The sequence below is a fragment of the Hemibagrus wyckioides genome, linkage group LG02 (genome assembly GCF_019097595.1).
Source record: "Hemibagrus wyckioides isolate EC202008001 linkage group LG02, SWU_Hwy_1.0, whole genome shotgun sequence".
Taxonomy (NCBI): domain Eukaryota; kingdom Metazoa; phylum Chordata; class Actinopteri; order Siluriformes; family Bagridae; genus Hemibagrus; species Hemibagrus wyckioides.
Window position 1 is genome coordinate 14,157,038 of NC_080711.1, and position 13,600 is coordinate 14,170,637.

Sequence of the window (13,600 nt, forward strand, 5' to 3'; positions counted from 1 at the left end):
CTAATATTAGACAATTGAAGTAAATTAATAAACTAGGCTACTCATCAGTACTAAGCTGACAAAACTAAAATGAATTGTTATCTAGTTTTGAATACTAGTTACCAGTGATTTAATAGTAAGGGTTAGGGCAGTGATTTATCTTCTTACTGGTGAGGAGAACAAAAAAACAATAGGTAATGTTTAATAAATCAGTAATTATTTAGTCTCTCCAGGACTGTGCAAAATTCCAGAGGGACTGATTATTGTGTCTGTAATGATGGAGTAAGTATGACACTGGTACATGTAGACGCCACAGTGTTTCAGAATTAAATATCAAGTCATTATGGTTTGTTAGAACAGTAGTTTATTATAGTGATCAGAAACTATACTTCTACGATCAGAAAAACTAAGGAACTGTACACAAATAAAATCTAATCTGTAATTATTATTTTACATACAGAGAACGCTCCCAAGATTGAACATATAAAAGAGAAGTGAAGATTGGAGTCTTGATTAAAATTCAGTCTTTATTCTCAGCTACACAACTGTGTCACATCACAACACAATGATTTGTGCAACCGCTAATTCACACCATATACAAAAATAATCCTGTCTGATGAAATGGCACAGAATGTATACAATACACAGCAGCAGGGTCTTCTCACTGGCAGGCAGGTGGAGCTGGAGTGGAAGCAGAATAAATTAGATGTGAACGACATGCGGTATGTCTAAGTGAAGTGAGTGAAGAGTTTACTCAGGTTCCGGTTCACAGTGTTTAACCTGAACATACTCCAGATCAGTCTGCAGAAGAGATAGAGAAACAGCCAGATTATCTGACATCATATAGCCATATTATAGACATTATTACTGTAGTATCACTGCTCGATGCTTAGAGGCATGTATCTCTGTATATCAATCGTACCATATATATCAATGAATAGGCCAATAATTATATCCATCTTTAATATGCTAAAGGTGCACTGGTCAACATTTTCATTGTTCTTACTCACTAGCAGCTTGTCTGTAGTATAATGGCAGGTGGACCAGAACTTCACCATATAAACAGTCATGGGAAAAAATAAGTAGACCCTTCTTCAATTCTATGCTTTTATAAATCAGGGGCTAAATAACAATTGGGTGGTCCTCACTAACTTCTGTAAACAAACAAATGACCTCAGCCCCCCCAACAAACAAACAAACAAACAAATAAAGCAACAATCAGAAACCAGATGGGGAAAAATAAGTATACCCTTCCTACCTTTCTGATAAATAAAAACAAAGAATTAAAGGAGTGTGTATCTTCTTTTTCCAATGACTATATCAGTCATTTAGTATGTATTAAACATGATATCAAACTCTTTTGGTTGTTGTGCAAACATCGAGGAGCGCTTTCACTGCTACATTTAGTTTCAAAGAGCTATTATCGTGCCTAGTGGACAAAAATTAGAACTACAACAAGCTCCAAATGAGGCTTATACAGGGCAGGTATCACTCTGTCCCATGATAACTCTATGAGCATTTTCAATGAAGAGGAATATCAATAACAGGCTTGCCAGGTTTTTAAATTCTTTCCTTTCTCAGGGAATTTCGATGAGATAAACAATTTAGAGAAGACACAAAGGGTCATTTTTATGCTATAGTCTAGTTAAAGTCATGGAACTTTTTCAACATGTGTATTTTTCAGGCTTTCCAGTCAATCTGCTGAAAGACTTTGCTGTTTCTGCAGCCAGACTAAGATCCAGGAGTTGATGGTCCCTTTTGGTGCATTTTGAATTATTCTTGCATGAACTATTGTTTATTAGTATTTGCTACTTTTACAATGAAGTTAAATAATAACCAAGTACCAAAGACCCAGTAAGATGAGCTGACAGAAGGTTAACCAGCATGTTACCAAATGAAGATGAATGAACTCTGCACGCTGTAGATAATAGGATGTACACTGGCTTATAGGTGAGTAAACAAAGTAATCACAGAGTAAAGAAATCATTACACTTGTTTAGCATGTTCGTGTAACCACTAGAGGAGATATATTAGCACAATGCACCTTATTATTTCTTAAGTGTGATGGCTCGTAACAAACACAGTACACAAAGGCATACACAGTCTGTATGTGTGTTGTGTAATTTATGTGTAGTGCTTCACTTACCTCCACTTGCTCTGTTTCATCTACAAAAAAGAGTGAGAGAGTAAGAGAAAAAGGGAGGGTAAAAGTTAAAATAATGAATGATTAATAGTACAACCCCACCCACCTTGCTGTTTTCAATCAACTCCTAAGGAAATGGGTGTGGGGCATTTGCATTGGCTTTGTTTTGCATTAGTTCCACACTAATGAGTGTGTGTACCTAATATTTTTTTTCCTTTCAGATGCAGCCATTGCTGGATAATAAATCACTGCTCCCTAAGCCATTATTGTGCTAACGCTGTTGTGTTTGAAGCACACACCAAAAGAATTAGGGAGTACACAGCCTATTAATCACTAAAGGAAAAAAAAAACACCCCTTGAGAGTTTGTTTTTGCAAGAGAAACAATGGCAAAGTGTTCTGCCTTAAAAAGACAAGAGGCTCAATGGCCAGTTGTGAAAACAGGAAGTAGTCCTACTAACAGGATAGGAAATGACACCTGGTGCCTCCAGCATGCTTGAAAAATATACTTAAGTTGCTGTTAAGATGCTGATACCATCCACAATGCAGTCCTAGTTCGACCTTTACAGATTTATAAATGTGTGTCAATTTAACATTTGTACTCACCTTGTTTGATGTTCTGGTAATCTCCTTTCGCTGTGTCTGTATCATGTATAACAAGCTCTAATGAGACACAGATACAAGCATCTTAATGGGGTGTAAAGCACATTTACATACACACGCAGACACCAGCTTCACATCCCAGTAAACGTTATAAATTCATCCTAATCAATCTACAGCAGCTCACCTCCTCCAGAGTCCATATTCTTTACGGACGGCTCATCAGCGTGTTGAGACTTCTCAGACTCTTCCTTCTCGCTCTCTTCACCAGATTCTATGACATACAGCTCTTTCGTCATTACATAAACACACTACTCATAGACAAAACGCCACCAACATTATGACTAGGATTGAAAGCGTAGCCTTGAAAGCATTCATCACACTGCTCAGAAAATACATAATACTGAAGAATAGCACAAGGCTAAACTTGTAGGCCTCTTCATGTTCTTGTTATTTACCTTGTTTTTTCGGCAACAGCAATTTGGGAAAGTTCACTGTTATTACAGTCATTTGTCCATGTCACCGAGTAATATATGGTATGTACACTTTTACCGTCTAACTAGATCTTAATTTATACTAAATTTGTACCTGAGCTTGATACATGATCGCTCCACACATTCCGGCCCATGATACAAGGAGTGGCTGTGAATAAAAACAATGAAATAAACATGCATAGTTAATCTCATCATATCACCACTTTGATAAACTAAACTATGTATTAGAATTTTGTTAAAACAGTTGTGTCACAGTACTATATGAATGCACTAGAAGAGAGAAGAAACACTTAATGCTTTAATGATGCCCATTTACTGAAATACACGATCTGGCCAAAAGTACAATGTGTTGCCTCTAACTACACATCTATGTTGAACATCTTATTTTAAAGCCATGGCCATTTTCTAGGAAGGCTTCCCACTTGATTTTCTAACATGGCTGTGGAGATTTGTGTCCATTCATCTATAAGCGGATTACTGAGATCAGACACAGATATTAGGTGAGGAGGCCTGGCCTGCTGTCCAGAGCTCTAGTGGCACAATTGGTTAGCGAGCAGTCCTTATACAGCAGGACAAGTAAAGTAATGCCGAGCTTGTGAATTCAAGCATACCCTGGGGCATTATTTTGGTGTTGAAGATGTTAGACTACTGATCAGAAGGTTGTGAGTTCAAATCCCAGGACCACTGGACCCTTGAGAAAGGCCCTTAACCCTTACCTACTCAGCTGTATAAAATAATGTTTAAGTTGGTCTGGATAAGGGCGTCTACCAAATGGTGTAAATGCAACGTAGTCAGTATTCCAGTTCACCCCAATGGTGTTCAATGGGGTTGAGGTCAGGGCTCGGTGCAGGACACTTGAGTTCTTCCCCTCAAACCATGCTTTTATGGAGCTTATTTTGTCACAGCGTCAGTGTGGTATTACAGTCAAGTGTCAACATACCTTTGACCATATAGTGTAGAGTCAACAAAATGTAAATCATTCACCATAGCATGATCATTCACCACAGCATGATGCATCACTAAACATCATGTCCAGCAAACAGCATCACCAAATCATTCACCATAGCATGATGAGATATTTACAAAAACACAATTATTGTCAAAAGCAAAGATATCCTGTATGTATATATGGATTGAGTTATCAATTTAATCCATAGCAAATTTAGTAATTTAATATTAAGGAAAGAAAGCAATTCAAAACTAATCCATATACTATGAGAAAGAAAACTAGCTGTTTAATTAGAATAAAAGGAAGTGTTATTGCATGGAAGAATTAGTACACACTTAATACACTGCACTGTGTTTTAGTCATCATTTTGATTCCAGCCTTTCTGCCAGTTTTGGGTGGTAATGTATGAGAGATTGGTGTTTATCAGTAGGCATGTGTACAATGAAAATTTACAAAACTTTTGGTGCAAATTTCGAAGCACTTTGGCCTATGAACGCATTTATATACAACTTGTTATTCAAACAATGATGAAAGGGGTCAATGAAAGTGAAACAGCAAATGCAGCAAATGTCAACAAAGTGTAGAAGATACTGTATTATATGTATTAATGTAACATGAAAAGGTTAACATTACCTGCAGCATTGTCCTCAAAGTCGAGTGTCAGACTCACCCTCATGGGATCACCAGATTTAGCATGTACAGGCTTTCTGAAAAAGCAAGGAGTGTGTGAAACTTGTTATTATTTCAGTAATTTTATATTTATTGATGAGAAAATAGCAGCTGATAAGCAGGTAACACCTACACAGACAACTCAACTGCTCTTTTATTTTTCCGTGGTGTATGTGCTTTCTTGAAGAAAAGGACGAGAATGATGATGATGAGCACCAAAATAAAGATTAGGGACACTCCAATGATAGCCTTCTTCCAGCCTGCTAAGGTCACTGGAAAGGAAATATGAAACATGAACTCAGAACAAATCTTTAAACATAACATGGTATCCATAGTAGTTTTGTATATTTTATCATATGTATCCTGGCTCATGCCCATGTTCCTAGAGTGAATCCGGATCTATAGTGACCCTGACCAGGATACGGCAGTTACTGAAGATGAATGAATGAATAAATAAATGAATGTGTGTATAGTTATGATGTTTAATCATATTTTTGACTTGAAATGATATTTCCACATAAAAAAGGCTAGATTATTTTAAGCTTATGAAAATGTATATATATAATGTACAAATTCTTTATACAGTCCAGGTTCTCATAAGACATCTGAATATTGAAAGGTATTTAAACTTTGGCATGTGCTGTTTTTGGAAAATAATAATAAGTGTGGAGTGGTTACAGCCCTCCACTTCCTGTGGGACTGTATCACACCACCCTGTCCTGTGATGTTTTATTCCCTAAGAACACATTAATAGTATAGCACTAAAGAAGGTGAAGTCTAACCTCTGATGCTCACAGAATCACTTTCCCTTGACTGATTAGCTTCATTGGCGGCCTTGCAAAAGTATCTTCCTTCATCATCACGGGTTATGGATTTAATGGTGTGAGATCCTTGTGTTTGGCTAATTTTTGTGGCGTTCAGTGGCGTCAAAGATCCTAAGCGGTACCAGGTGAAGGTAATTGGGAATGTTCCTTGCTGCACATTACAGTGGAGAATGAGATCCACACCTTCGGTAACCATGGTGCTCCTAGTGTTAAGAGTCAAATTTGGTGTAGACACCATCTCTAGTGGGTATAGAAAAAAGAGAGAGAGGTGTTATAAAGAAATGAATGAACAACATAAAAACAAACCAAATGATTCTCATTAAAATGCATGTATGTATTTATTTTTTAATTACATATTGTTTGGATTTTTTAAAAATAGCTTTTAACATTAATTAATTAATTAATTAATTTTTTAAATTTATTGTTTGGATTTTTTAAAAATTATTATACATTTTTATCTATCTATCTATCTATCTATCTATCTATCTATCTATCTATCTATCTATCTATCTATCTATCTATCTATCTATCTATCTATCTCTCTATCTATCAAGGAGAGGAGGACCAAGGAGTTACTAAGGATGAATAAATCATTGTTAGTGAATTGATCAGTGAATGCTCAGACACTTTTCTTGATAGTTTTTTCTATTTTTATCATCAGGTTATGTTGATTATTATTATTATTATTATTATTATTATTATTATTATTATTATTATTATTATTATTATTGTCTTCTGTATATTTTTATTACAGATTACAAATTACTATTATTATTATATATTTATATACTTTGTGTATTTTTTTGTATTTTTTATAATTTTATGTCACCTTGATATAATTTTTTCTTTATCTTTTTTAGCTGCTATCCCTTTGAAACTGTGCACATTTTCCCATATAAAGATGAATAAAAGATTATCTTATCTTATCTTATCTTATCTTATCTTATCTCTTTTTTTTATCTGTTAAAACATTATGCTATATATTTATAAATTAGACTTGCTGTTGTATAAGTTCATCATTAAATCTCATACCTATGACTTTTGTGTTGAGAGATGAACTGTATTTGCTGTAGTGTGATCCCTGGTTCTTGGCCCGGCAGGTGAAGCTGTTGCTTTCATTTCTGTACCTGATGGAGGAGATGTTGAATAAAGCACTGCGTTGAGGACCAGTCACTGTCACGAATGACACTGGCTCGTGAAACTTAAATAATGTGTAGGTAATAGGGAGCGTTCCTAGTTCACTCTCACACTGGAGCTGAAATGGCAGCCCAATGATCATCTTTCCAACGGTGCGAATGACTGGAGCTGAAACAGGTTCTGAGAGAGAAGACAAGAAGAATGAAGATGGACAAATTAAGAAAACCGATATGCCGTCATGGGAAAAAGATTTTATCATCACATAAATAACAAATAACAATAACAATACTATAAACAAACAAATAACAAGCAACACAACAGCAACATTCAATGACTTCAATATGTAGACATAATTCTCAAAAAGTAAGCCAACATTCAGAAACCTAGGGTAAAAAATTAAGTACACCCTTCCTAATTCTACAATCATTGAGAGAATAATTAACAGCCACAGTATTACTAAAGAATACACAAGATTAATAAATCAACAAGAAGTGTGACTAGCACCTGGCAGAACTCTTGGCAGAACTTTTGCCAAGTTGGTGTTGTGGAGCATTCAGGTGTGTGTCTACCAAAAATAAAATGACCTCAGAGAACCAATTGTGACCATGACCTCAGATAAGCAACTGTTGCTGTTCATCAATCTGTCAAGGGTTATAAAGCCATCTCCAAACAATTTGAAATTCACCATTCTACAGTGAGAAAGATTGTTTAAAAAATATCTTCAAAAATCTTCCATTTCTTGTCAGTCTTCCCAGAAATGGATGTTCCAACAAATACATTCCAATTTCAGACCAATAATGCTGAGGGATATTAATGAATATCCCACATTATGGGAGCTACATTATGTCACCTACAAACCTCTGTAAAAGCATGACCTAGGTTTGAGCATCTGAGCAAACACCAAAAGTTCTGGAAGAATATCCTTTGGACCGATGAGACAAAATGATTGATGATGCCATCATGCACCACAAAGACCTCAACACCACAAGCACCTCATTCCAGCTCTCAAGCATGTTGGTGGAAGGATGATGATTTGGGTTTAGCAGCCACAGAACTTGCAGTCAAGTCAATGAGACAAGCGACAATGATGAACTCCACATTATATTAGAAAATACTTGAGACAAATTGTCCAGCAACTTAAACTGGGCTGTATTTGGTTATGCAAAAGAACAATCTTCCCAAGCAGATTATCAAATTGACATCTGAATGACTAAAGGAAAAAAATAATTTAGGGTAAGTCAAAGTTCAGCCATTGAGAGGAGGGTGGTACTGAAATAGAGCTTGTGCATGAATGAATGTCCTCAAACATCAATGAAACGAAGCAATGTTGTAAAACTTTAGAGAGGCTGTAGAGAGACCAATAAACTGCTACAGAAAACATTGATTGCTAGTTATTGTTGCTAAAGGTACTTCTACAGCCTACTGAATTATAGGTTGATAGAAGTTGACAGAAGAAAACACAAAAATGAAGGAGGGTGTACTTTCTTTTTCCAGTGAATGTATAGTACCTGTTGGGTATTAAAATAAACATAGACTGATATAGACAGTGGTTCAAGATTGTGAAATTTTTCTCTTTTTTTGTAATGGCAGGGTGACATGAAATCATTGATTAATTGAGCCTATACTCAATATTGATGCCATATGCTGAAAAGCTCTATTGTTTGCTTACCTTTAACATTAATAACCAAAGACATGCTTGTTTTGGTGATGCCTTTAGCTTCGGCCGTACAGTAGTAACTTCCGCTGCTGGCTTTGCTTGCTAAAATGCTGAAGACTTGTCCATCTTTTAGAGGCTTCATGGTTTTGTACAGCCTGTACCTCACATCTATGGGAGCGATATGTGTTTGAGAGCTACAGCTCAGATTGAAGTGTTGTCCCTCGAACACAAGCTCTGGAGTCAGGCTTAGCTTAGGAGTTGAAAACAACTCTGATTGGTAAAGAAGAAAGTGTAATTAGTGATATGGTGTGCCCTTAATATTCTGACACAAGCGGTGCTTGTATTAAAAGATGGTATTGTGTTGGAGGAACTAAATGTCAATCCAATCTTTGCGATCAAGTGATATTAGGTAAACAGGATATATAACATATATTTTACTATGGACGTTTACCTTGTACTATCAGCTGGGCCTCTGCATGCTTCTGAACACTGCCTCTTTCAGATTTGCATATATATTTTCCAGAGTCATTTGCTGTTGCCACAAAGCTATAATTGAATGTCCTGCTGTATTTATGTAACACAGTGTCCTTGGTCAGGAAGACTTCAAGGTCATCTTGGGAGTTATATGAAACTTTGCATTCAATGTGAACCCGGTCGCCCTCCACAACTGATGCAGGGGAAATTTGTATTGAAGGCGTTATCTCAAGTTCTGAAAAAAATAAAAAATAATAATAAGCAAAAGTGGACGAATCCAGAAACCGCATTAAACGTTGAGTGGTCTTTGTGTTTGAAACTATTCAGGAATGACCAGCATGAGAAGATCCAGCCAAACTTACAGCCAACTAGTTGAAATGGGTCAAGTTTGTGAGTCTTTACCTTGCACATAGATGATCACATTGTTGCTGTCGCTGGAACGGTCTGCACTGGGATACAGCAACAGTTTGTAGTTACAGTGAAGGGAGAAGTTTCCTGATTCCTGAATCTTTACAACAATAGTTGCTGAATTGGTTGTGCTACGGGTATGTTGGAAAATTTGATTGTTCTTGTAGAAGTAGATAAAAAGAACACCGCTTTCCTCTGGAGCACTGCATGTGGCCTCAATTTCATCACCTTCATTCACAGTAGTAGGCTGTACTTTTAGCAGTGGAGTCTGCAAGCCTGCTTGGGCATAGAATTTGTGAGACAATCATTAACACTTATGTACCGTTTGAGACTAAAGTGGAAGAGCTCTAATGTCAAATTTCCTGTGACGCTTTGCTTCACTTAGCACCATTTTTCTAATGAACTTAAAGTTAAAATATGCAGTGTTAATTACACTGAAAAAAATGATTCATTGAATTTACTCAATTTTTTTAAGTTAAGTGGTTGCAATCAATTTATTTTAGCTACATTTAAATAAATAAATTTAGTTCAAAGTCAGTGAACTAAATTTATTTATTTTAATGTAGCTAAAATAAATTGATTGCAACCACTTAACTTAAAAAAATTGAGTAAATTCAATGAATCATTTTTTTCAGTGTAGAGTAGACTTAATGAGACTATCTATATATGTTTGTTGCTCAATTTTATCCCAAACTGTGTGTTGACTAGCCTAAGGGTGGTAGAAGGTAGAAATGTATGCACCGTGTGTGATTTCCGGCTCTGACACTTCCTTCTTACTCCATTTTATAATAGTCTTAACCTGAAATGTGTGTGAGACTGATAACCTGATATTACCATGTTACCAATGCACTTCTAACAACACAATAGAATAACACAATAGACACTTTACTCATAACACTCAAGAACTATTTAAGGTGGAGAATGCTATTTTGTGAGAATGTTAAAAAGTTCTACATATAATTCTACAACTGTCCGCATCATCTTTTAACATACACCGATCAGGCATAACATTATGACCACTGACAGGTGACGTGAATAACACTGATTATCTCCTCATCATGGCTCCTGTTAGTGGGTGGGATATATTAGGCAGCAAGTGAACATTTTGTCCTCAAAGTTGATGTGTTAGAAGCAGGAAAAATGAGCAAGCGTTAGGATTTGAGCGAGTTTGACAAGGGCCAAATTGTGATGGCTAGACCACTGGATCAGAGCATCTCCAAAACTGCAGCTCTTGTGGGGTGTTCCCGGTCTGCAGTGGTCAGTATCTCTCAAAAGTTTCCTTTAACTCCTGTAAGTTCATCATATTAGGCAAGCGGTCATAATGTTATGCCTGATCGGTGTATTGTCACTGTTCTTCAAGTCTTGGAAGAACACTATTCTCATTCCCATCTGTTCCAACTATTATTTGTCCCACATACTTTACCTATTACAGTGAGTGTCTGAGATTCGCTGCTCTTCACTTTTTTGGAGATTTGGACTTCACAGCTGTATAGGCCAGAATGAGAAGCCCTGGCTGGGACTATGCTGTACTCCATCACAGCTTCACTGGTATTTTTGGAATAGATCACCATCCCATCCATCATGAACTTCAGAGTGCGCACGAGTTGTGAGGAACTGATAATCTTGACTTCACAGCGGAGGGTCAGGTTGCTGCCACGCTCCACTGTTTCTCCAGGAAGGAGGGTCAGCTTTACCGAGTCAATAGTGAATGCTGAACACAAAGATTGAGCAAGAATTAGGAAAGTGGGCTATCAAACATTAGGGGAGAAAGTTTATCTTTCACTAGGTTGGAAAATTAAAAAATTAAAATTTTAGCCTTCCTTTGAAGCAGTCAATACTACATACTGTAATAATAACAATAATAATTATTATAATATTATATATATATATATATATATATATATATATATATATATATATATATATATATATATATATATATATAATATTTGTATTTTCAATGTTTGGAAAAAAAGTACATTTAGTACAAATTTTGTAGATTTGAATGTTTAGAAAGTGCAACTTTTTTTTGTCTGCAAGGATTTGAACAATGAAACAGACATTATCATTCAATTCTTATTTCACAAGTATTATTCGAATTCTTACTTCACTTGAAAAATTGATCCCAAGTCTCCATTTTCTTTTTATATCCATCTCTTTTTTTCTCCCATTACAATAACAAACACAATGTAGGGAGTCTACAGGAAGGCCACTCCAAGACTCCAAAAGTAATGGGATTTAAGCAGAGAGAATAAAATGGAGGAAAGCAGGCGAATGTACACCACTCAACTAATGGAAACTCAGGACTTTAGTAATACTAAAGATATCAAATGCAGAATGTTAATTTCAGGTTGAAGAAGCAGGTCTACACATCCTGAACCACAGAGTCTTTGTTACACTACAGTCACTTGCAGTCATCTTTAGACTGAACATGTTTTAGAGGAACTACAACTAAAAGCTGTACCTTTTTTGTTTTGTTTTATCATTCAGTAAAATTCAGACTTCATGAACATTCAATTCAATTCAATTTTATCTGTATAGCGCTTTTAACAAAGAGCATTGTCTCAAAGCAGCTTTTCATGAGAAACAACATAAGAAAACAACAAACATATAAACAGACAAACAGTCCTAGATGTTATCCCAAGTGAGCAAGCCTGAGGTGACTGAGGCGACTGTGGCAAGGAAAAACTCCCTTAGATGGTATACGGAAGAAACCTTGAGAGACTCAAAAGGGCACTCATCCTCATTTGGGTGACACCGGAGAGTGAGATTACATTGTGCGGTTATGTGTAGTCAATTGTGTGATGCTGATACAGCCTGTGTAGTATATATATCATATATAACATATATTACATGAAAATCTGAGATGGGACAAGCAAACAACCAAATCACACCAACCAGAAATCTACACTGCCTAAATATGCATTAAATTAATCTCACATAAATATAAGCAAATGCATCAAATCTGTCTACGATTTTCTTAGCAGACACTAGGAAGGTATATAGTACACTTACCTGTATTTGTCCGGCCATTATACGTTGCAGCTGAAAAAGCAATAAAGAGCAGAGATGAGCTGGAATTTGGATTTTGGAATGTTGGAATTTGGTGAATTTAAAACACTTACACAGATTTAAAAAGCAGATAAGAACCAGAGTGGGCCAGAATGGCCAGTGCTCCATCATCCCAGTGTGTTGTGTGACTCCGTAGATGCACAAGAGAATGTAAGAAGGAGGGTTTCATGGAACTGGAGCTGCTCTGCAATCTTTGTTTTTGCTTTAATCAGGAAGTGAGCGCTACTTCCTCAGGATGTGCGCATTTTTATTGTATCGTTTGCCCTTAAGTGGACCACTGTTCTAACAATGCTTGACCATGTCATGCTCTGACTCCTTTAGGACATTTCTGTGCTAAAGATATTTAGTCCAGTGGCACAAAATACAATTGAACATGTAACACAACGTGTCTTTGTTGATACTGACCCATCTCAAAAGCTTGAAACAGAAAGATGTAGCGGAAAAGCTGCTTTAGCTGAAGCAAAATGCCTCAGGCTTGCATGATTCTGAAGGGAGGTGTGAAGCACATTCACTGGGAATAAGCTGCTGCAATGTTCCAGTATACACACTAGGTGCTGCTGGAGGTTCATGTTGTGTATCTCCATCTGACGGGTTATCTAACTCCTACATGCAGCCTTGCAACAGACCACAACACTGCTCTGAGCATCAATGTTCATTATACTTGTTTACATTAACCCTTGTGTTTCTTTTCACCACTTAGCAGTGTATGTACTGTTCATGGGTCATATAGCCATTGGGCAGGTGAGGGAGAAAAAATATCTGCAATGGTCAACAATGAATGAATCTATTAATTATGGAACAGTAAAAACACACAAAACCTCTTCTCACGCCTGGGAATGCTCCTGCCAGCATGTGTCTGTGATCAGGTATGTGTGTGTATAAGACATGGGGTAGTTCAAAATAGAGTGAGTTCACCATATTTATTTATTTATTTATTATATAACAAGCAATATTTTGTGTAATCTGCTTCATTCTTGGATCAAAATGACCCAACCATTATCTGAAACGAAATGTTAAAGAAAAAAAAATGTATGATTCCATGTTCATTAAAAAAAAAAGATCATAAATGTATATGTGCAGAATCCAAATAAGCTGATTGTTAAGTCCAGTATATGTACAACAGACAACAGACCAGTTAACATAAACAATACATTCAAGATGGATGTAAAAAGTGAGCTTGTCATCTAAACAGACTT

The 13,600-nt window shown here is 36.3% G+C and overlaps 1 protein-coding gene across 2 annotated transcripts; it reads right to left on the minus strand.

Annotated features, from left to right (window-relative positions):
• Nucleotides 1–486: 486 nt before the first annotated feature.
• Nucleotides 487–12,591, minus strand: pecam1a (platelet and endothelial cell adhesion molecule 1a). 2 transcript variants are annotated; one of them, XM_058374342.1, is made up of 15 exons: nucleotides 12,458–12,590; nucleotides 12,348–12,377; nucleotides 10,756–11,043; nucleotides 9,327–9,608; nucleotides 8,902–9,159; nucleotides 8,463–8,720; nucleotides 6,689–6,973; nucleotides 5,615–5,896; nucleotides 4,966–5,104; nucleotides 4,797–4,870; nucleotides 3,309–3,362; nucleotides 2,908–2,994; nucleotides 2,727–2,783; nucleotides 2,126–2,145; nucleotides 487–780 (listed from the first exon to the last, which is right to left on the minus strand). In XM_058374342.1, the coding sequence occupies exons 1-15, from the start codon at nucleotides 12,513–12,515 to the stop codon at nucleotides 730–732; spliced, it is 2,223 nt and encodes a 740-aa protein (XP_058230325.1). In that variant the 5' UTR covers nucleotides 12,516–12,590; the 3' UTR covers nucleotides 487–729. The 2 variants fall into 2 exon arrangements, 1 of the variants encoding a protein (XP_058230325.1); XR_009203095.1 differs by lacking the exons at nucleotides 487–780; nucleotides 2,126–2,145; nucleotides 2,727–2,783 and having other exon boundaries at nucleotides 2,912–2,994; nucleotides 4,797–4,866; nucleotides 12,458–12,591.
• Nucleotides 12,592–13,600: the final 1,009 nt, after the last annotated feature.

What these genes read in the sequence shown, in the direction of transcription:
- pecam1a (XM_058374342.1), bottom strand. Translation starts at nt 12,515, where the DNA reads ATGATGGAGCACTGGCCATTCTGGCCCACTCTGGTTCTTATCTGCTTT. An exon ending in TCTCAACACAAAAGTCATAG is followed by an intron (nt 5,897 to 6,688) that starts GTATGAGATTTA and finishes TATACCCACTAG; the next exon opens with AGATGGTGTCTACACCAAAT. An exon ending in TTACCAGAACATCAAACAAG is followed by an intron (nt 2,146 to 2,726) that starts GTGAGTACAAAT and finishes TCTTTTTTGTAG; the next exon opens with ATGAAACAGAGCAAGTGGAG.